The sequence below is a fragment of the Nicotiana tomentosiformis genome, chromosome 12 (assembly GCF_000390325.3).
Source record: "Nicotiana tomentosiformis chromosome 12, ASM39032v3, whole genome shotgun sequence".
Lineage (NCBI taxonomy): Eukaryota > Viridiplantae > Streptophyta > Magnoliopsida > Solanales > Solanaceae > Nicotiana > Nicotiana tomentosiformis.
Window position 1 is genome coordinate 63,379,372 of NC_090823.1, and position 24,908 is coordinate 63,404,279.

The 24,908-nt window shown below is 40.8% G+C and overlaps 3 protein-coding genes across 3 annotated transcripts; 2 read left to right on the top strand and 1 right to left on the bottom strand.

Annotated features, from left to right (window-relative positions):
* The first annotated feature begins 2,297 nt into the window (after positions 1-2,297).
* Positions 2,298-3,266, top strand: LOC138902756 (uncharacterized mitochondrial protein AtMg00860-like). The gene is made up of 2 exons (XM_070190653.1): positions 2,298-2,418; positions 2,728-3,266. Exons 1-2 carry the CDS (start codon positions 2,298-2,300, stop codon positions 3,264-3,266), a joined length of 660 nt encoding a protein of 219 aa, XP_070046754.1.
* Positions 3,267-14,811: 11,545 nt separating this feature from the next.
* LOC138902757 (uncharacterized) lies at positions 14,812-15,231 on the bottom strand. The gene has a single exon (XM_070190654.1). It carries the CDS (start codon positions 15,229-15,231, stop codon positions 14,812-14,814), a length of 420 nt encoding a protein of 139 aa, XP_070046755.1.
* An 8,961-nt stretch (positions 15,232-24,192) lies between these two features.
* LOC138902758 (uncharacterized) lies at positions 24,193-24,735 on the top strand. Its single transcript, XM_070190655.1, has one exon. The coding sequence runs from the start codon at positions 24,193-24,195 to the stop codon at positions 24,733-24,735; it is 543 nt and encodes a 180-aa protein (XP_070046756.1).
* Positions 24,736-24,908: the final 173 nt, after the last annotated feature.

Sequence of the window (24,908 nt, forward strand, 5' to 3'; positions counted from 1 at the left end):
TGAATTTGTCAGTACGGATTATGAGCAGGTTTAGTAGAGTCTTGCGGATCGGTATGGAGACAGCTATACTTATCGTCGAGAGGCTACCAAACCATTAGGAAAACTTCACTTTCTTGTATTCATGTCGTGCGAATTTGTGGATTCCGAAAACTAAACTTCTATTATTATATTCTCTCACAAATGGTAAGGACACGTGCTATCGAATCAAGCGGATAACCACCAGCTAGGGCCGCGAGAGGTCAGGGCTGCGGTAGAGGCTGAGGTGCAGCTCGTACAACAGCTAGAGCAGCACCTGTGGATCCACCAGTTGCTCCAGCTCAGGAGGAGATATATGAGCTCAGGCACCAGTTGTGCCCATTGTGATTCCAGGCCTTCAGGAGGCTCTGGCCTAGATATTGACTGTATGCACTAGCCTTACTTAGGCGGTTTCAATTCCGACCACACCGGCCACTTCTAAGGCCGGGGGAGGTGCTCAGACTCTCACTACTCGTACTCCAGAGCAGGTATCTTAGGGACTTCCGACACTGGGGTACTAGCAGCCCAGCCGATTGCAGCGACTTAGGCCCGTTTGTCCCACTTATGAGTGATGAGGAGAAGAAAAGACTAGAGCGGTTTAGGAGGCTCAAGCCTCCAGAGTTCAGAGGGGCTGAGTCACAGGATGCTCAGGATTTCTTAGACCGATGCCAGCAGATCCTTCGCACGACGGGTATTCTGGAGACTAGTGGAGTCTCATTTACTACTTTTCAATTGTCGGGGGCAGCCTTTAGATTTGGGAGGCCTATGATGTGAGCAGGCCAGCCAGCGTTGCACCACTTACGTGGCATGAGTTCTTAGTTCTCTTCTTAGAGAAGTTTGTTCCACATACCCGCAGGGAAGAGTTACGTAGGCAGTTTGAGCAGCTACGCTAGAAGGGTACGTCCATGACCCAATATGAGATGAGATTTGTAGAGGTGGCTCGTCATGTGATCTGTTTGGTTCCCACAAAGAGGGAGAGGATTAGGAGGTTCATTGATGGCCTCAACTATGGACTGCGCTTCGTCATGACTCGGGATATTGCCTCGGGTGCTAGGTTTAACGAGGTGGTTGATATTGCTAGGCGGCTAGAGCAGGTGCATATTCAGGAGTGTGAGGAGATAAAGGCCAAGAGGCCTCGTGGTTCGGGTGGTTTCAGCGGTGTTTCTTCTGGAGGGCAGTCCAACCACAACAGGGGTCGCCCATACAGTCCCGCTTAGATGGCTCGTGCGGTTCATTGTGGTGCATCAGCTAGCCATGGTTCATATAGTGCTCGTTTGGGTCAGTCATCTTTGAGTGCCATCATAACGCAGAGTTCATCTCGTGCTCCATCATATCAGGGTTCATCTGTACCAGGTTTATCTAGTAGCTATTCTGGTTCTCTAGGTCCGATTCAGTCTCCACCACTATTGACGGATCGGAGTTGCTATGAGTGTGGGGAGTTTGGACATGTTGGGAGGTATTGTCCCCATCTTTTGGGGGGTCCAGTTCAGCAGAGAGGTCAGGTTATGACTTTCGCACCAGTTACTTCACCACCCGCTCAGCCAGCTCAGGGTGGATCTCAGGCATCTAGAGGTCGCCATAGAGGGGGAGACCGATCAGGTGGCGGTCAGGCTGGATGCTATGGTTTACCTGCTAGGCCAGAGCCCGTTTCTTAAGACGCAGTGATCACAGGTATTGTCTCAGCATGCCACAGGGATGCTTCCATATTATTTGACCTTGGTTCTACCTATTCATGTGTATTATCATATTTTACCCATTATTTGGATTTGCCCCGTGAGTCTTTAGTTTTGCATGTTTATGTATCTACGTCGGTAGGCGATTCAATTTTTTTGGACTGTGTGTATCGGTCGTGTGTTGTGACCATTGGGGGAATGCAGACGCGAATTGATCTCTTATTGCTTAGTATGGTTGATTTTGGCATGATTCTGGGCATGGATTGGTTATCCCCATGTCATGCTATTCTTGATTGTCACGCTAAGCCCGTGACGTTGGCGATGCTGGGGTTACCTAGGATCGAGTGGAGAGGTTCTCTGGAATATATTCCCAGTAGGGTGATTTCATATCTAAAGGCCCAACATATGGTTGGGAAGGGGTGTTTGTCATATTTGGCCTTTGTGAGGGTTGTTGGTGTTGATACTCCTACCATTGATTCTGTCCCAGTAGTGTGAGACTTTCCGGATATGTTTCCTGCAGACCTGCCGGGAATGCCACCTGACAGGGATATTAACTTTGGTATTGACTTGGTGCCGGGCACTCAACGCATTTCTATTCCTCCGTATCGTATGGCACCAGCTGAGTTGAAGGAATTGAAAGAGCAGCTTCTGGAGCTTTTTGATAAGGGGTTCATTAGGCCTAGTATGTCTCCTTGGGGTGCACTAGTTCTGCTTGGGAATAAGAAGGATGGTACTATGCGGATATGCATTGAATATAGACAGTTGAACAAAGTTACAATTAAGATTAAGTAACCTCTGCCGCGCATTGATGACTTATTTGACCAGCTTCAGGGAGCTAGATTGTTCTTCAAGATTGATTTGAGGTCTGGGTATCACTAGTTGAAGATTTTGGACTCTGATATTCTAAAGACAACATTCAATACCCGCTATGGTCACTACGAGTTCCTTGTGATGTCTTTTGGGCTTACCAATGCCTCAGCAGCATTCATGCATTTGATGAATAGTGTATTCCATCCATTTCTTGATTCGTTTGTCATAGTATTTATTGATGATATTCTGGTGTACTCACGTAGCCAGGAGGAGCATGCACATCATCTGATGATTGTACTACAGACGTTGAGGGAGGAGAAGCTTTATGTTAAGTTCTCCATGTGTGAGTTTTGGCACAATTCGGTGGCATTCTTGGGCCACGTGGTGTCTAGTGAGGGGATCAAGGTGGATCTGAAGAAAAGTGAGGCAGTTCAACATTGGCCCATACCGTCTTCAGCTATTAATATTTGGAGTTTTCTTGGCTTGGACGGATATTATTGCCACTTCGTGGAGGATTTCTCGTCCATTGCAGCGCCTTTGACCAGGTTGACCCAGAAAGGTGCTCTATTCAGATGGTCTGATGAGTGTGAGGAGAGCTTTCAGAAGCTCAAGACTGCCTTGACCACAACTCCAGTTCTAATTTTGCCTTCAGCATCAGGTTCTTATACATTGTATTGTAATGCTTCTCGGATTGGTATTGGGTGTGTCTTGATGCACGAGGGTAGAGTGATTGCTTATGCTTTATGCCAGTTGAAGCCTCATGAGTAGAACTACCCCGTTCACGATTTTGATTTGGCAGCCATTGTTCATGCATTGAATATTTGGATGCATTATCTCTACGGCGTGTCTTGTGAGAAATTTACAGATCGTCGCAGTCTTCAGCACTTGTTCAAGCAAAAGGATCTAAGTTTGAGGCAATGGAGATAGTTGGAGCTATTCAAAAGACTATGATATTACCATTTTGTATCATCTTGAGAAGGCCAATATGGTGGCTGATGCCTTGAGTAGAAAGTATGGGTAGCCTTGCATATATTCATGTTTGTGAGAGACCACTTGCATTAAATTTTCAGGCTTTGGCCGATCAGTTCGTAATGTTAGATGTTCAAAGCCTAGACGGGTTCTATCTTGCGTGATTTCTTGGTCTTCTTTATATGATTGCATCAGAGAGCATCAGTATGAAGATCCCCATTTTCTTGTCCTTAAGTACACGATTCAGTACAGTGATTCCAAGGAGGTTTCTATTAGAGATGATTGGGTGTTACAGATGTAGGGTCGGATCTGTGTGCCCAATTTAGATGGGTTACGTGAGTTGATTCTTGAGGAGGCCCATAGTTCGCGGTATTCCATTCATTCGGGTGATGCAAAGATGTACCAGGACTTGAGGCATCTCTATTGGTGGAGGAGAAGAATTAAGAAAGACAGTGGAGTTTGTAGCTCAGTGCTTGAATAGACAGCAGGTGAAGTACGAGCATCAGAGGCCGGGCGGTTTGCTTCATAGGCTTGAAATTCCTGAGTGGAAATGGGAGCGTATCACCATGGACTTTGTAGTTAGTTTCTCACGGACATTGAAGAACATTGATGCTATTTGGGTGATTGTGGACCGGCTGATTAAGTCCACTCATTTCATTCAAGTTGGGACTACCTATTCTTTGGAGCGGCTGGCTGAGATCTATATTCGCGAGATTGTTTGCCTTCACGGTGTTCCAGTGTTCATTATTTCAAATCCGGGTACGCAGTTCACATCGCAGTTATGGAGAACACACCAGCGAGAGTTAGGCACATGGGTTGAGTGGAGTACAACATTCCACCCTCAGACGGATGGATAGTCCGAGCGCACCATTTAGATATTGGAGGATATGCTATGCTCTTGTGTGATGGATTTTGGTTCCTGGGATCAGTTTCTACCGCCTGCAGTGTTTGCCTACAACAACAGCTACAAATCGAGTATTTAGATGGCTCCGTATGAGGCCTTGTATGGGAGGCAGTGTCGGTCTCCGGTTGGTTGGTTTAAGCCCGGTGAGGCTAGGCTATTAGGTACTGACTTGGTTCAGGATGCCTTGGAAAAGGTTAAGTTGATTCAGGATCTGCTTCGTACAGCATAGTCTAGATAGAAGAGGTATACCGATCAGAAGGTTCATGATGTTGCATACATTGTGGGAGAGAAGGTATTGCTTAGAGTGTGACCAATGAAGGGTGTTATGAGGATCGGAAATAAGGACAAGTTGAGCCCTCGGTATGCTGGCCCTTTTGAGGAGCTTGAGAGGATTGGAGAGGTGGCTTACAAGCTTGCATTGCCACCTAGTCTATCGAGTGTTCATCCAGTGTTTCATGTTTCCATGCTCCGGAAGTATTTTAGTGATCAGTCTCATGTTTTGGACTTCAGCATGGTTCTGTTAGATGGGGATTTGACTTATGATGTGGAGCTGGTGGCTATTTTGGATCGGCAGGTTTGAAAGTTGAGGTCAAAGGATATAACTTCAGTGAAGGTGCAGTGGAGAGGTCAGTCAGTTGAGGAGGCTACTTGGGAGACCGAGAGGGAGATATGGAGCAGATATCCACACTTATTTGAGTCTCCCGATATGATTCTAGACCCGTTCGAGGATGAACGTTCGGAGAATGTAACTATTCGACCGGTCATTTTGAGTATTATAGCCTTGTTCCTCAATTTATTGCTAATTATGTGTTCATTTTTTGTTATGTGACTTGCCGAGGTGGTTGGTTTGGTTGCGGGGATGTTTCGGAATGATTTGGGACACTAAGTCCCAAGGTTGGAAGCCTAAGTTGAAAGAGTTGACTTGATATTGACTTATGTGTAAAAGACTCCAAAATTGAGGTTTGATGGTTTTGATAGCTTCGTATGGTAATTTTGGTATTAGGAGTATGTCCGAATATTGATTTGGAGGTTCTTAGGTGATTTTGGTTTGAATTGGCAAAAGTTGAAGTTTGGAGAGTTGAGAAGTTTGACCGAGAGTTGACTTTGTTATTATCAGGCTCGAAGTTTGGTTCCGGAAGTTGGAATAGGTCCGTTGTGTCATTTGTGACTTGTGTGCAAAATTTGAGGTCAATCGGAGTTGATTCACTGTGTTTCGGCATTGGTTTAAGAACTTGAAAGTTTAATAGTTCATTAGGTTTGAATTGGGGTGCGACTTGTGTTTTCGATATTGTTTGATGTGATATGAGGGGTCGACTAAGTTCGTATGATATTTTAAAATTTTTTGGTATGTTGGGATGCGATCGCGGGGGCCTCGGGTGAGTTTCGAGTTTATTGCAGATTGAGTTTGGCCTTATAGAGGTGCAGATTTTCTGGTGTCTGGTTTCCTTATACGCGTTCGCGAAGTGTATCTAGGAGGTATGTCATGTTTATTCTTCAAGTTCGTGAAGAAGGCCATGCGTTCGCGAAGGTATAGGGAAGTTGTGCATCGCGATCGCGAGAGGGGGCTCGCGTCTGCGTGGAAAGAGGAGGCAGGTGGGGTACCAGGCTTGTAAGCTTTCGCGTTCACGGGAGACGGTTCACGATCTTGTAGTCATGGGATCATTGGACATAGCATTCGCGAGGGAGCCTTCACATTCGCATAAGAGGATTTTTGGGCAGTTGAGTTTTTGTGCTTCGCGAACGCGAGGTACTTTCTGCGTTTGCGAAGAAGGACATATGGGCAACAAATATTTAATTCCAAAATCGAGGGTTTGGATCCATTTTTCATATTTTGAGCTTGAGACCTCGGTTTTGGGAAATTCTTGAAGGGATTTTCAAGGAGTTGATTTGGGTAAGTGATTCTAACTCAGATTTGGTTGTTATACATGAATCTATCATTGTTTTTACCATTTAATTAGTATCTTGGGTTGAAAAAATTGGAAAAAAATGTAGAAACTTCATAAACTATATTTTGTTGGTTTGAAAGGCGATTTGAGGTCGAAATTGGATGATTTTGGTATGATTGGACTCGTTATTGAATGGGTGTTCAGATTTTGTGAATTTTGTCGGATCCCAAGATGTGGGCATAGGTTTGACTTTTTGGGTTGACTTTTTGACTTTGGTTAAAGAACTTAGCTTTATCGTATGGAATCAATTCCTATAGCTTGTATTGATTGTATTAAGTTATTTGTAGCTAGATTTGAGTCGTTCAGAGGCTACCGATTCATGAGGCAAGGGCTTGTTATAGTAGGGCTTTTCATGGTTTGAGGTAAGTAACACTACTAAACTTGGTTATGAGGGTATGAATCCCTGGAATACGTGTTATGTGATTGGTATTAAGGTGACACACATGCTAGGTGACGGGCGTGTGAGCGTGCACTATAGTAATTGTGACTCGGTTGATTGCGTGGTACTTTGTAGTTATCAAACCATATTGCTATTCATGTAATCCCTACGTGTTAGAGTAATTGAGCTGTAATCCATGTTAGAAATCATGTTTAGGCTATACGCTTATTCTGTTGGGACCCACTGAGGTCATTTCTGCTATTGAATTATTTGCTTGAATTGCAATTATATATTTAGTCACATCCATCATTTTCATATCATATCTTAGTCTCTGTTATTATTTATTATTACATTATGTATCATTGTTTGGGCTGATTGGCATGAGATTTGTGAGCCCGAGAGACTAGAGAGTTTGATGACTAAGTTGGGGCCTAAGAGTTGTGTTATGAGTGAGGTTGTGGATCGGGCTGCACGATACAACAGACCTTCTTGGCTTTATATATATATAATTATTATGGATCGCGTTGCATGCCGCAACAGGTCTTATAGGCTTTATATATTATTATAGGATCGGATTGCACACCGCAGCAGGCCATCGTGGCTTTATATTAGCGCTTGGGCAGGATCCGTCCCTCCGAAATCTGACATACTAGCAGTGAGCGCAGGTACCGTACAGTGCTAAGTGATTGCGTGTGATGAGTGAGAGTTGTGAGAGTCATATTGAGTACTATGAGAGTGCGAGTACATGAGTTTATCACTATGATGGATTACATGTGACACGAACATTTGACATGTAGATATAGAGATGTAACATTCCTCATATCAGTCATATTTGGCATATTTTATCAATGTTGAGCTTAAACTGTTAAACTTGAAAGAATGTCTACAATTATGTACTGTGTACAAACTTATTATGAGATTTCTCTTAGTTATTACTGTCATTTTCCTATCATATATGTACTGTTAATATCTGGACTTGGATTGTATCTTTCTGAACTCGTTACAACTTTCAATCCAAGGTTAGTCCTGTTACTTATTGAGTACATTGGGTCGGTTGTACCCATACTACACTCTGCACTTCGTGTGCATATCCAGGTACATTTGGACCCGGTGGTTGCTAGACTTGGAGCATTACCTGCTTAGAGACTTTAAGGTAGCTGCTTTCCAGACAGTTGAATTAGAAGTTTTGACTGTATTGTCATTTAGTGGCTCATGTACTTGGTGACACCCGAATTTTGAAGATTTGGTATTTGAGTCGGAGATTTTCTTATCGGTTATTTATATAATTTTTCACTGTTAAGCTTATTTCATCATGTTTTCAATTTAAAAATGTGTAGCTATTTGATTTTGTCTGCTTGCCTAGTACTGTGATAGATGCAATCACAACATGTAACATTTGGATCGTGACATCCATCCACAAAAGAAGATAAATAAAGTTATTACCTTTCAAGGGTTGGTTTTATAAGAGTATTGTAGTTTCCATGACGAACTTTGAAAGCATAAAGCTTCCTGGAAAGAAAAAAGTTACACAAATGAAGCCAAAATTCAATAACTAATCCACATCATCAAAGCAGACTTCTAAACTTATGCATTCAGCCAAAAGCACTAAAAGTTACTGAAGAAAGACGAAAAAACTAAATAAATAAGTCTATAAGCAAAACAGGACAACTTAGTGTTTCTCTATCAAGTTTTTTTTGATGAAAAATGTTATCTTTCTTTTTCAAGTTCATTACACTCAAAAACTTCACATCCAGAATGTTAATTAATCTTTTTACGACTCTGCATATTTCCCAAGTCATATGAATTACTGAATATGCATAATAATGAATGTGGCAACTATTAATAGGTCAAGGATATACTATATAGACAATACTTGACGTAAGAATTTTGTTTTACTAAGTCTTCTAGCACTTCACAGTAAAGTCCTCCACAAGTAATTACTACTTTCTACAGAACCACAAAGAAATAAACAACTACTTGGAACACCTAGAACTTCATATGGCAAGGTAACAAAGACAAGAATGCTATCCACTTGGTTAACTGAAACTCACTTATCACAAGCAAAAGAAAAAGGGCTTAACTGTTAAATTTTCGGGTGCTTGGCTCTATAGTATAAAAATCCCTAAAAGATACTGAATGAATAGAGTAATGTTACTTTGATGGTGATGAGAACAATCGATAAATATTGATATATGAACCTTACTACTACTATATATGTTACTGACCCAAAATCCTAACCCGTCATGATGGCACCTAACACACTTACTAGGCAAGTCACACATAACAATAAAGAACTCAAAATAATGGAATTTATAGAAATAACATAAGTTTGAAATCTCAATGTAACAAAATACAACGAATACATGATAAATCCTCCTCAGAACTGGTAAATACATAGTTATGAGCTTTAATACAGGAATACAAATTCGAAATGACTAAATATAATACTGTTTGAAATAAAGACAATAGTACATAAGAAAAGAGACGCCAAGACTGCGGGCGAGAATGCAACTCTACTCCGTCTCTCGAAACTCAGCTCAACAAGCAAATATGTTACTGATAACTGGTTCCAACACCTGGATCTGCACAATTAAGTGCAGAGTATAGTATGAGTACAACCGACCCAATATACTTAGCAAATATCATATCTAACTTCGGTGAGGTAAAAGAAGCAGAATTATAAATGATACTTACTAAACCTGTAAAGTTTCATCAATTTAACAAGTACAGAATAATAATGTGATCAAGTATAAAGCATAGAAGAAACTATATGTGTCTATGTGCAATTTCTCAAGTACTCTGCTCAGTAAATGATACAGCATATGAGGGTCATATGCAAATGAATCAGGTAAATAACCACGGAAGTTACAAGTACAGACGAAATGCAAATCCAAGCAAACACTGGCCAGACTTTCCTCAACCTTTCCATTTTCGTACAAAACCACTTATCAGGTTTCCTCAATATCTGCGTGTACACCATCAAGAGAGAAATATGTGAGGGTGACCCTCAGAGGATGGATATGTATCCACACGAAGCACGGCCAACTCAATGTGCTACCGGCCCAGCGTGGTCACAAGCTTAATATCATAATCCACCCGACATGTTCGCAGGTATAACAGTACAATCTGCCAGGTGTGGTCACGGGCATAACAACACAATTCGCCTGCCGTGGTCACAGGCATAATAATACAATCCACCCGACATGGTCATAGGCATAACGACACAATCTGCCCGGCGTGATCACTGACATAACAACACAATCTGCCCGGCGTGCTCAAAGGCATCACAATACAATCCGCCCGACTTGGTCAAAAGCACCCAGTCCAAATCTTTCACACAGAGACAAATATACAAGTATACATGTATATGACGAATTAGTAACAGTTCTCATGCTCCTGCATTAGTATAAATGACATGCTAAAGTGTAGGCATGTGCAAAGTATGTTATCATAGCTCAAATTGGCAATTTCATCACAGAAATAGCAATTATCAAGTTCAATAAGGGAATTAGCCTCTATGTAACCTCAAACATGTCTCCAGTAGTCCATAACAAGGTTACAAATATGAGAAAAATTATATCTTATAGCTTAATAGTCAATTATAGGCATATCATAGCCTAAACCGTACCCCGAACACGTCAGTGCTCGCACATGGGTTCAAACCCCACACATGTGCGCCCCCGTAGCGTGTAGCTATCACAAATAATTCATGCAACTAGTGCCTCAACTAAGTTTAGGTAATATACTTACCTCAAGCAAGATAAATCTCTCCTCTAACAAGCCCTTCCGGCGCGTATCAATCTCCGGACGGCTCGAATCTAGCCAAGATAATGCAATACAAACAATAAAACCCATAAGAGGTGATTCAAAAAGACAAAGCTAAGATCTTTAACTCAAATCAAAAAGTCAACTCAAAAAGTTAACCCTGGGCTCTTACCTCGGAACCCGAAAAAATTCACAAATTTCGAATACCCATTCAATTGCGAGTACAACTATAGAAAAATCATCCAATTCTATCCAAAAATCGACCCTCAAATCCTCATTTTTCACTCTCCAATAACATAGTCCAAAAGTCCCCAAATTCTATCTTAGGTTCATGAAAATTTGGCGTAGTAATCAATGGGTAATTAATATTTATCAACAAAAGAGATTAATCTTCACTTACCTCCTCAATTATAGTGAAAAGTACTCCAAAAATCGCCTTTAGTCGAAGTCCACAAGTCCAAAAATGAGAAAAAAATCCCAAACCCTTCGACATATGTATACTACATATCTAAACCGCGCCTACTGTAAAATACATCGCACCTGTGATGCTGCATCTACGAAAAATCCATCGCTGATGCGGGAAACATTAAATCCCCAACCATCCACCTCTGCGGGCTCCTAGCCGCTTTTGCAACTCCGTACCTGTGGACTCCTTGCGCAGTGCGCCCAACTGTCTGCATCTACGGACTTCCTCAATAGCTTCTCTTTTCGCTTCTGCAATCCCCTTGTATGCATCTGCGGGATCGCAGATGTGGTAATCCATTTGCACATGTGACCCTTCTATAGCCCCAACTAAGTCCGCATCTACAATTCCAGGGTCGCTTCTGTGGCGTCGCGCCTGCAACAAATACCTCGCAGGTGCGATTGAACCAGAACTGGAACCATCATTCATCATCCCCAAGTATGAAATGATCTATTAACCATCCGAAATATGCCCCTCGGACCTCGTCCAAACATACCAACAAGTTCTAAAATACTATACGAACTCGCTCGAAGTCTCCAGTCATGTCAAACAACACTAAAACTACGAATTACAGATCGATCCAAGCCTAATGAACTTCCATTGTCTAAACCTGATGCCGAATCATATCAAATCATTTTCGAATGACCTCAATTTTGCACACTAGTCCCAAATAAAACAAAGTACCTATTCCGACTCCCTCGACCAAAATCTGAACCCGATATCAACAATGTCAACTCTCGATCAAACCTCTCAATCTTCCAAACCTTCAACTTTCCAACTTTTGCTCAAAAGCCTCAAACCAACCTACGGACCTCCAAATCAACATCTGAACATAGGCTTGAGTCCAAAATTATCATATAAGTTATCAGAACCATAAAAACTCCATTACGGAGTTGTCTACACAAAAGTCAAACTCCGGTCAACTCTTCCAACTTAAGCTTCCAACCTTGGGACTAAGTGTCCCAATTCACTTCGAAACATCCTTAAAGCAAAACCAACCACCCTGGTAAGTCAAAAAACCACAAATGAACATAGAAAAAGCAATAAACAGGGAAACAGGGCTACAATACACGAAATGACTGGATGTGTTGTTACATTCTCCCCTTTTTAAACAAATGTTCATCCTCGAATAGGTCTAGAACCATACTTGGAGTCTCAAATAGTTGTGGATATCTGCTCTGCATCTGCCGCTTGTCCTCTTATATAGCCTCCTCGACCGGCCGACCTCTCCAATGAACCTTTAGTAATGCTATATGCTTCGACCTCAACTTCCAAACCTTTTGGTCCAAAATAGCCACCGGCTCCACATCATAAGTCAAATACCCGTATAACTAAATCGTGCTAAAGTCCAAAACATGCGAAGGATCACCATTATACTTTTGGAGCATAGAAACATAAAACACTGGGTGAACACCCGATAGACTCGGTGGCAAGGAAAGTCTGTAGGCCACCTCTCCAATCCTCATAAGCAACTCAAAAGGACCAATACCGAGGGCTCAACTTGCCCTTCTTTCTAAACCTCATAACACCCTTCATGGGCGAAACTCTGAGTAACACCTTCTCACCCACAACGTATGCAACATCCCAAACCTTCCTATCCGCATAACCCATTTGTCTGGACTGTGCTGTACGAAGCTGATCCTGAATCACCTTGACTTTCTCCAAGGCATCCAGAACCAAATCAGTGCCCAACAATCTAGCCTCTCCTGGCTCAAACCAACCAAGTGGAGAATGACACCACCTACCATATAAGGCCATATAAGGAGCTATCTGAATACTCAATTAGTAGCTATTATTGTAGGCAAACTCTGCAAGTGATAAGAACTGATCCCATGAACCCCCAAAATCCATAACACAATCGCGTGACATATTCTCCAAGATCTGTATGGTCGGACTGCCCGTCCGTCTTGGGTGAAATGATGTACTCAAATCAAACTGTTTACCTAACTCATGCTACACAGCTTTCTAGAAATGCGATATGAACTGCGTGCCTTAATCGGAGATAATGGACATCGGCACACCATGATGATGAAATACCTCACGGATATAGATCTGTGCCAGCTGCTCTGAAGAATAGGTAGTCACAACCGGAATGAAGTGGGCAGACTTGGTTAGTCTATCCACAATAACCCACACTGAGTCGAATTTCTTCAAAGTCCGTGGGAGCCCAACAATGAAATCCCTGGTAATACGCTCCCACTTTCACTTGGAAATCTTAAGCCTTTGAAGCAAACTGACTGGTCTCTGATGCTCGTACTTCACCTGCTGGCAATTCAAACACCAAGCCACAAACTCTAATTTTATCTTTCTTCATTCTTCTCCACCAATAATGCTGCCTCAAATCCTGATACATCTTAGCGGCACCCGGATGAATGGAATACCATGAATTGTGGGCCTTTTCGAGAATTAACTCATGTAACACATCCACATTGGGCACCCAAATCCTACCCTACATCTGCAACACCCTCATCATTTCCAATAGAAACCTCCTTGGCATCACCGTGATGCACCGTGTCATTAAGGACAAGCAAATGGGGTCATCAAACTGACGCGCTCGTATGTGCTCATAAAAAGAAGACCGAGAAAACACACAAGCAAGAACCCGGCTAGGTGCCGAAACAAATAACCTCACGAGCTGATTGGCCAAAGCCCGAACATCCAATACTAGTGGTCTCTTACCAACTGGAGTATATGCAAGGCTACCCATACTCACAACCATTCTAATCAAGGCATCGGCCACAATATTGGCCTTCTCGGGATGGTACAAAATTATGATATAATATTCTTTTAACAGCTCCAGCCACCTGCGCTGCCTCAAGGTTTGATCCTTTTTCATAAACAAGTGTTGCAGACTCCGCTAATCTATGAATATCTCACAAGACAAAAAAATAGAGATAGTGCCTCCAAATCTTCAATGCGTGAATAATGGCTGCCAACTCTATATCATGAACGGGGTAGTTCTTCTCATGGGGCATTAGCTGACGCGAAGCATAAGTAATCACTCTACCCTCCTGCATCAAGACACAGCCGATACCAATCCATAAAGCGTCACAATAAACTGTATATGAACCTGATGCTGACGGTAAAAATAAAACTGGAGTTATGGTCAAAGCAATCTTAAGCTTCTAAAATCTCTCCTCACACTCATTAGTCCATCTGAATAGGGCACTCTTCTAGGTAAATCAAGTCAAAGGTGCGGTAATGGATGAAAAACCCTCCACAAAACGGCGATAATAACCTGCCAAACACAAGAAGCTCCAAACCTCTGTAGTTGAAGAAGGTCTAGGCCAACTCTCAACTGCCTCAATCTTCTCCGAATCTACCTTGATGCCCTCACTAGGCATCACATGGCCCAAGAACACCACCGAGTAAAGCCAAAAATCACACTTGGAGAATTTAGCATATAGCTTTTTGTCCCTCAAGGTCTGGAGTACAATCCTCAAATGCTGCTCATGATCCTCCTGGATACGTGAGTACACCAATATGTCGTCAATGAACACAATGATGAATGAATAAAGATACGGTTGGAATGCACTGTTCATCAAGTGCATGAAGGCTACCGGGGCATTTGTCAGCCCAAAAGACATCACAAGAAACTCGTAGTGCCCATAGCGGGTCATGAAAGTCGTCTTCAGAATATCAAAATCCTGAATCTTCAAATAATGATACCCCGACCTCACATCAATCTTCAAGAACACTCTGGCACCCTGAAGCTGGTCAAAGAAGTCATTAATGAGCGGTAAAGGATATTTGTTCTTAATTATAACTTTGTTCAACTGTCTGTAATCAATGCACATCCACATAGTACCATCATTTTTCTTAAAAAATAGAACTGGCGCACCCCAAGGTGAGACACTGGGCCTGATGAAACACTTATCAAGCAACTCTTAAAGTTGCTCCTTTAACTCTTTCAATTCTGCTGGTGCCATGCGATATGGTGGAATAGATATAGGTTGGGTTCCCGGCACCATATTAATAGCAAAATTTATATCCTTGTCTGGTGGCATGCCTTGCAGGTCTGCAGGAAACACATCTGAAAAGTTTCTCACTACTAGAATGGACTCAATGGTAGGAGTATCAGCACCAATATCCCTCACAAAGGCTAAATTGGCCATACATCCCTTTTCAACCATCTGTTGAGCCTTCAAATATGAAATCACTCTACTAGGGACATAATCCAGGGAACCTCTCCATTCAACCCTAGGAAATCCCAGCACCGCCAATGTCACGGTCTTGGCGTGACAATCTGGAATAGCGTGACATGGTGACAACCAATCCATGTCAAAAATTACGTCAAAATCAACCATGCTAAGCACTAAAAGATCAACTCTCGTCTCCAATCGCCCAATAGTCACCACACATGACCGATACACATGGTCCACAATAATAGAATCACCCACCGGTGTAGATACATGAGCAGGCGTAACTAAAGAATCATGGTGCACATCCAAATTACGAACAAGGTACGATGACACATATGAATAAGTGGAACCAGGAGCAAAGTGGGCACCTCACCCTGGCCTATGAAGTGGTTGGACTAGCTTGAACCAAAACTGCCTGATCAAGGATCATGCATATATTCAAACATTTGGCAAAGGCCTCTTGAAGGCCAGGGATAACAATGGGCATTGTTGGTTCCTGAGCTAGTCCCACCGGCTCAAAAACATCTGGTGTCTGATCCTCACCTGCAGCAACTGGTGGCTCCAAAGGTGCCGCTATAACTATAGTACGACCTACGCCTCGGCCTGTACCGTGGCCCCGACCTCTCTCAGCCCTAACTGGTAGTATTGGTGGTCGTCCGCCCGATCCGGTCGTCCGTGTCCTCACCATCTGTGAGAGAATAGAAGAGTTAAGTTTCAAGCTTCGGAAATAACATATCTGCATGACTAGTATGTAAGAAAGTGATGTTTCCTAATGGTTAGGTAGCCTCTCGAAGATAAGTGCATACCTCTCTGTACCGATCTACAAGTCTCTACTAAACTTGCGCTTGAGTCATGAGATACAAATAACCTAGCGATCTGATACCAACTTGTCAGGACCCAACTCTCACCGGAGCCGGGACGACGCATAACACTACATGTCAGGATAGACAACAGTTCACAACATAACTAAGCATATGGGATAAACATGGTTTAATTATCTGATAAAAGAAATAGCAAGACTACTACAACTGTTCCCAAAATCAGGTGTCAATGAATACATGAGCACTACTGAGTATCAAAACATAAATGTAATAACCCGTCCGGTTGTTTTGAGCTTTAGCTTTCCATTCGGTGGTTTGAGACATTGATTAGCTTCATATTATGTATTATGACTTGTGTGTATTGTTGGTTTTGATTTTCGAGCGGTTCGGGATTGATTTGAAAGAACGATTCTCGTTCTAGAAGCAATAAGTTAGAAGAGTTAACCAAAGTTTGACTTTTGGGTAGACGGACTCAGAATCGGGCATTGATTTTATTGATATGTTCGTATAATGACTTTGGACTTGTACGTATGTTCGTATTTGATTTCGGAGGTTCCTTGAAGAATTCAACACTGTTTGTCTAAATTTGGCAATTTGAAAAACTTAAGAGTTCATAAGTTTGACCAAACATTTTATTGCACTCCAATTATTGTTCCGAGACTTTAGATAGGTCTATACAATTGAATTGAACTTATGTGCAAAGTTTGAAAGTAATCTGAAGTGTTTAAGTGTGATTCAGACTTTAGATAGATCTATATAGTTGAATTGAACTTATATGCAAAGTTTGAAAGTAATATGAAGTGTTTAAGTGTGATTCAGACATTTTTTTTGAAAGAATGAAGATTTAACAACTTAAGAGAAATTCTATTCGGTTTGAGCCTAGATTCTTTATTATGATGTTCCCGTGGATATTTTGAGGCTTTGGATACGTTTGTATGATCTATTTGTACTTTTTGGTATGATTAGATGGGGTTCCGAGGGGCTCAGGTGTATTTTAGATCATTGGTTGAGAAACTAGTTATATTAAAGATTTGAAGTTTGACCGTGGTCCATATCGGGTCAAGATAACCTCTTTTCGATGTTTTGAGTATGCGAGCAGGTTCGTAGTGTGTTTTATAATTGAAATGCATATATGATTTGTGTGCGGGAGTTCTCGAATGAGTTTTGGGTGCTAAAACGAAGATTTTCATGTTGTTGGGTTTTTTCTGGTGTATATAATTACAACAATGCCATTGAAATTTTCAGATTTCTTTTAAAACTTCAGAATATCATATCTCCCCCATTTTAAAGCCAAATTTGGTGATTTGAGAGGCTATCTTGGGTGTAATCTCGAAAGGAAAGTGTTGGGATGATCAAGCGTGAGCTTCGAGATCATCTAGGACCTGAATGGAGCTGGGATAGCTGCTGCATTTTTTTCTTGTTCCGGAATTTAGTTACTTTTTCTCACAAGGTTTTGGAGCTCGGTGGGCGATTTTAGAGGGGATTTTAATCTACAAACATTGGATAAGTGATTCTAATCATTTCCAATTGTATTTTATGAATATACCTTAGATTTTAACATCAAATTTATGAGAATCAAAGAGAAAAATTGAGAAATTGTGTCTAAGGTTTTGAAAAATGAAGAATTGAGTTTTGAAAGTCGATTTGGACTCGGATTTGAAAAAAAAATACATATATGAACTCGTGGGGTTATGGGTAGTCAGAATCTATCTTTGGACCCGCATTTTGACCGGACGGATTGGGCGTTGACTTTTGTTGACTTTTTGGAGAAAATGTAAAGCTCATAGCCTTATTTATTATAATTGGTTTCTCTTGCATTGTTTTAAATTATTAAGTCATTTTTGGTTTAGATTTGAGCCGTGTAGAGGCGAATTTTAGGGGAAAAGCTATTTCGGAGGGCTGAGTTAGCCTAGTTGAGGTAAGTATCTTGCCTAACTTTGTGTGGGGAAAATTACCCCTTAGGATTTGGATTGATTGTGCTATTTATGTTATGTGAAAGCCGTGTACGCAAGGTGATGAGTGGGTACACGGGCTATATGTTATATTTGGCCATGTAAGGTTATCTAGACTCTTTCCATGACTTTAATTGAATTGTTATAACATGCTATATCTCTCATTGTTAATGTACTCTTCCATGCTCTATTTGATGTTGTTAGCACTTGTTCTACCTCTTACTTGTTATTTTTCTCTTATATACTTAAGTTGAAGTTATTGCCTTCCTTGTTATCTTGTTACTTCTTAATTGTTGAATCACTTTTAATTGAAGTTGTTATTTCATGGAATATCATCTTGTTAAGTTATTGGTGTTGAAGTTGTAATAGCCGCACATTGAGCCGAAGTTGTTAATTGTTGAGATACCTTTCCTTGTTGAGCGTTCTCATTCATTTTGTTATTGTTGAAATATTTGTGCACATTGTGATGGAGCCATAGGCTATTTGTTGTGGAAACATTTGTGTTGTTGACTTTGTGGCAAGTTGTGGCATATGGGCACTTGCGGTGCAAGTTGTGATTATGTTGTGATATTAATATGCATGCGGTGGTATAAGGCTAGGGGTTGATACACATGCTGTGAGATAAGGTGGGCTTGATATACGTGTTGCTAGTAGGGGAACTACTTGAAGCCAAGCGGTGAGATAAGGTGGGCTAAAAAGCGTGTAGCTATTTTGGGAAAAATAATTTTCAAAACTAAATGTAAGGTTCATGCGGTGATATAAGGAAATATTGTGATTGAAATTGTGAAATGGGAATACGAGTTGGTACCTCGGTTATGATTTTCATTGTACATTTCATGTTGAAACAACTTGTTGATTTGAACGGTTATTGTTCTTCCTTCAATCATTCATCTGTATTTTGATTGTGTTTGGTTATTCATTGTTATCTTGGTGTTGGAACGATTGTAATTTCTTGTGTGAGTCATGCATTCTATGTGATTTGTTGTATTTCTTTAAAATGATAAATTATACCACCATTATAACTTGGTGAATTAATTGTCAATGTGAATTTAATTGCGTGGAGTCATTATATCATATTCTATTGAGTCGTTGGTAACACAATAGTTTAAATAAATGAATTATTAACATGCTTTATTATATGTATTTCTTAAGATAGAACTCGTTATCTCACTCGGTGCCTTATTATTCTAAATTGTTATCGCACTTTTACTATAATTGGGTTCTCAAATTATACTTATCACCTTGTTAGATGTTTACCTTATTTAAAATTGTTATCATGTTTTTCTTTAACAAATTCTATATTTAATTCGTTAATTTAACTGATGTTTTGCTTTGTTTAAAAATGATACTTTTACTCAATTTTATTGATTTCTAAACTAAACCCATCTGATACTCTGTTTCGTATAAATTGTATATTATTTCACTTTACTTGATTTTTAAAATTAACTCATTATTCATTTGACACCTTACTTTATTCAAGATTTTTATTATGTTTTATGGTATTTAAATATATCTCTCATTCATCTAAATTGATATTTGCCATAGTTGCAAAGTACATGGTAGCACGTAGGCTTTGCCGCGCGAAGATGATTGTTATTGTGGGCACGAGCTACCATATGTGTAATATTTAAAAATTGTGGTTCATGACTTGTGGTTTAAGAGGTGTGGTGCCTCGGGATAATTCTTGTTGTAAGTCCATGCGTTGGGAGCGATTTGATTATTTGAGTTGTCATCCCTTTTTCCTTAATTCAGTCTATTTACATCTCAGCGGTGTTATGATTATGTTATTTCTTTATTACTCGCATACTACTTACTGCCATTTGTACTTCTATTATTTCATTATTGGTTGTAAATAAATAATCTTTCCGTCGTTGGTCTTACATTGATGTTCTTTGCATTGTTAGCTTATGTATATCATGAACATGTTTCTATGTCTAGTAGGTGTCTTGACCTAGCCTCGTCACTACTCTACCGAGATTAGGCTATATACTTGCTGGTACCATTGTGGTGTACTCATGCTACGCTTTTGTATATTTTGTACAGATCGATGTATTCTCATCGTGTTATTGAGAGTTGCGTCTACGTGGCGGGAGACTTCAAGGTATACCTGCTTGACGTTCGCAGGCCTCAGAGTCACCATCTTACTTTATTATGGTACTGTTAAATTGTAATTTAACATAGTACTATGTTTAGAAATTCTAGTGTGTTTCAGTGGTGCTTATGACTCCGTACTACCTGTTTTGAGAAATGTATAACTATTGGCCGTTTTCGGCTATGTAAGTCATTTAATGGTTTATGATTAATGATTACATAGTTCAGTTCTGTTATTAAATCAGCATATGCTAGGCTTACCTAGTCTTAGAGATAATGTGCTAGCACAACATCCTAAGGAGAGAAATTAGAGTCGTGACAATAAACCAAATCCTTAGTACAATTGTCTAAGTAATACAACAATACAAAAGAAAATAAAGGGAAAGCGAGTCAAGGTCTGCGGGCGTCATAGCAGCTACCTTGAAGTCTCTAAGCACTGGTACTAGCATGTATCTAGCAATCCCCTAGTGCAGAGTGTAGTGTGAGTACAACCGACCCCATGTACTCAATAAGTAACAGAACTAACCTTGGGCCGAAAGTAGTGACGAGCTCAGACGAAGAAAGTCAGAAACCAGAATAAATAACAACACATATATGATGATGACAACAACAATAAGTAACTCGAAGGAATTATCATAATCAGCTCGTTCATTTTACTGGATTATAGACATGCTTTCAAGTATATCAATTTAAGCCCAACACCGATAAGAACATGTCAGTTACGTCTCACATGAGGATTGATACATCTCTATGCCTACATGTCAAGTATGTATGTCAAATAAATGATCACACGCTGATATCCCCAGATACTCTCACCCTCAACATACTCAAGTTGTTTGTCTCAAATGCCCACTTCATCACACACATACAATCACTCAGCACTGTACGGGTTCCTGGCATCAATGCCCCTCACCAAGCACGTGTATATATATCAATGTGCTTGCACACACTACTAGTATGTCAGACTCCGGAGGGGCGGATCCTGCCCAAGCACTAATCAAAAGGCAATAAAGCATGCTACGGCGTGCAGCCTGATCCACATAATAGTAATAATAATAGTAAAGCCAATATGGCCTGCCACAACGTCTAGCCTGATCCACAATAACACTCTCAATACGGCTCTAAGGCCCACCTCAGATATCAATCCTTCAAGTCTCAAGGGCTCACAATCTTGTATCACTCAGCCCAATAACTCCACATATGGAATAGCAATGATAACATGCAATGTAATAATGAATGATAAATAGAGACTGAGATATGACATGCCAATAAAGAATCATGGCTGAGTGTAAAAATTCATTTAAATCAGATAATCTAGAACAATAGAAATAGCCTTATCATGTCTCAATCAAATAACCACATAGCCTAAATATGATTTCTAACACGAATCATGGCTCAATTAATCTAACAAGTAGGAAAGATGTGGATAAAATAAGATATGATAGCAACATAGTGCAACAGTCAACCTGGAACATGATTACCCTGATGCACGCCCACACGCTCGTTACCTAACATGTACGTTACCCAACATATCACACATAACATGTTTCTAGGGATAAATACCCTCAACTTCGAGTTAAGTAATGATACTTACCTCAAAGCGTGCAACTCAATAGTCTTACAATCCCTTAACTCGTGAATCGACTTCCAAAGGACTCGAATCTAGTCACAAACAACTTAATACCATCAATAAAATCGTAGGAAAAAATGAAAAATGATAAAGCTAAAGTCTTTAATAAAAAATGGAAAGTCAAACCGGGCCCGCACACCAGAACCTAACAAAATTCACAAATTTCGAACACCCATTCAATTACGAGTCCAACCATACTAATTTTATCCAATTCCATCCACAAATCGACCCCCAAATCACAAAATCTCAGTGTCCAACAACATTGCCTAAAATTCCAAATTTTCACCTCAAATACACATAAACTAGGTGCGGCCAAGTTACGCATCTACGATCCTTCAGTTGCCTCCATCCTTCCGCATCTGCGGACTAAGGCTCCGCATCTACGATTCCACTTTTGCGGAATAGCCTCGCACCTGTGAACTCTGAAACCTCCAGTCGTTTCCGCATCTACAGGAAACTTAGCGCACCTTCGCTTTCGCAAATGCAGCTCCCCGTCTGCATTTGCGACCATTGCCAAGCCAAGCTATCGGCCGCTTTTGCGATTCATCTGCCATTTCTACGGCTTCGCACCTACGTTCATAATTTCGTAGGTACGATCACACCAGTACCTGGAGCTTCAACACTTCTCTTAAGTCCAAATATGATCTGCCAACCATCCGGTTCTCACCCGAGGCCCCCGGTACCCCATCCAAATACATCAACCAGTCCTAAAACACGTTACAAACTTACTTGAAGTCTCAATTCATACCAAACAACATCAATGCCATGAATTGCACCCGAATTCAAGCCTATATAACTAATGAACTTCCAACATCTAAAACTAACGCCGAACTATACAAAATCAACTCTGAATGACTTAAATATTTTCACACTAGACCTAAATGACACAACAGACCTATCCCAACTTCCAAAACTAAAATCCAAACCCGATATCAAGAAAGTGAACTCTTGGTCAAACCTCTAAACTTCCAAACCTTGAACTTTCCAACTTTCGCCAATTCAAGCCAAATCAACACATGGACCTCCAAATCCAATTCCAGACATACGCCTAAGTACAAAATTACCATACGAACCTATCAGAACCATCAAAACTCAATTCCAGAGTCGTCTATATAAAAGTCAAACTCTGGTCAACTCTTCCAACTTATGCATTCAACCTTGGGACTAAGTGTCCCAATTCACTGAAACATCCCCAAAACCAAATCAACCATCCCGGCAAGTCACGTAACTACAAATGAACATAAAAGAAGCGATAAATAGGGGAACGAGGCTACAATACTCAAAACGGCCGGCCGGGTCATTACACAATTCTTATCAATCTCCTACTACATCCCATTCATAAGATTTTGTATATTTTAGAATATCTCATTGTTACAAAATCACACATTAGATCTAAAAAGCACATTCAAATAAAAGTTTTAGCTTGTTGCTAGCTTCACCAATTAATTTGATTTTATTATTCGGATTCTCTTTGGATTACTTAGAAGAATCTTTGTAAATTTTCTGGTGCGTTGTCTTACAGCCAACCATATTTTTATCAGCAAGGAGTAGAGAATACATATCTACAACTTACTCAAGTAGTCAAGCATATAAAAAGCAGAACAAACCCGATAGAAATCTCCATCTACACCCATTCAAAATTTTCAGCATTTCTAGAATATCTCACTGTTTCACATAGTCATAGATTATATCCATCCAGCACATTCAAATGAAAGCTAATAAATAAGAGGGCAAATTCATGAACGGAAAAACCAGAGTACACATGAAGTACAAATAATTGTATTTATTTGCTTTAACTGCTTTTAACAATCTCCTATTACATCTTATTCAAAATTTCCAACTTCTTTAGAATATCTCATTGTAATCACATATTAGATCTACACACATTCATTATATAGAGCTTTACTTCACATATATTAAAAGGGATAAAATTTAGAATAGAATTCATAAACTCTATTTGAATTACTCAATAACTAAATAAACTCTACTACCCTGAGGTTGGGATTCCGGGTCATGACAAGTTGGTATCAGAGCACTAGGTTGCCTAGGTCACACAAGTCATGAGCAAGCTTAGTAGAGTCTAGAGGATTGGTACAGAGACGTCTGTACTTATCTTCTAGAGGCTATGGAGTTTTAGGAAAAATTTCACTTGTTTCTTTCTCTATCATGCGATTTCATTCTATCATTAATGATTGAACCATTATATTCTTGTTTTCTCGTAGATGGCGAGAACACACACAACATCTGCAGCCAGACAGGAGCCATAGCCCCTTGTGGTAGCTACCACCAATGGCAGAGGCCGAGGTCGAGGTCGAGCTAGAGGTTGAAGCAGAGGCAGGGCTCAGCTTAGAGCTTGAGCAGTAGCACCCGCAGTGGATCCTCAGGTCCCGAAGGGATTCATAGCCATTGAAGTGCTTTAGGACGCTCTAGTCCGCTTGGTGGGTCTTATGGAGAGTGTGGCCCAGATCGGTGTATTTTCAGTGGCACCAGCCATCTCTCAGGCTGGGGAAGGAGCACAGACTCCCGCTACTCACACCCTGGAGCATGTGGCTCGCCTATATTAGACTCCAGTAGCTCAGCAGTAGGGGTAGTTAAGTCAGGTTTTGCGGCATAGACCGAGGACAGGCCCGCTATGTCTTCTGAGGCCTTGATAAAGTTGGATAAGTTTTCCAAGCTCTTTCCTGTTCATTTCAGTGGTGCACCTTCTAAGGACCCACATGATTATTTGGATCATTGCCACGAGGTGTTGTGCAACATGGGTATTGTTGAGACCAATGGGGTCGACTTTGTAGTGTTTCAAATGACCGGTTCTGCTAAAAGATGGTGGAGAGATTATGTGTTTAATAGACCAGCTGGTTCGCCTGCACTCACCTGGGATCCTTTTTCACAGCTATTTCTAGAGAAGTTCATTCCTTTCACTCTGAGAGAGGAGTATCGCAGGCAGTTTGAGTGCCTTCATAAGGGTTGCATGATTGTAACCCAGTATGAGACTCGATCTGTAGACTTGGCTCACTATGCCATTGTTTTACTCCCTACTGAGAGGGAGATAGTGAGGATATTCATTGATGGGCTCAATTTTAGCATCAGTCTACAGATGGCCAAGGAGACTAGAGATAATATTTCTTTCCAGAGGGCGGTAGATATTGCTAGACAGATTGAGATAGTTCGTGGTTAGGAGAGGAGGCCGATGTCTGATTAGAGGCCTCGTCATTCCGGTGGTTTTTGTGGTGCCTCATCTGGAGGTAGGGTACTTTTGGTAGTGACCATCTACCTAGGCCATTTCAGTAAGCGCTTCAGGCATCCCACAATGTCTCAGGTAGTCATGGCCCCTATATATTTCATTATGGG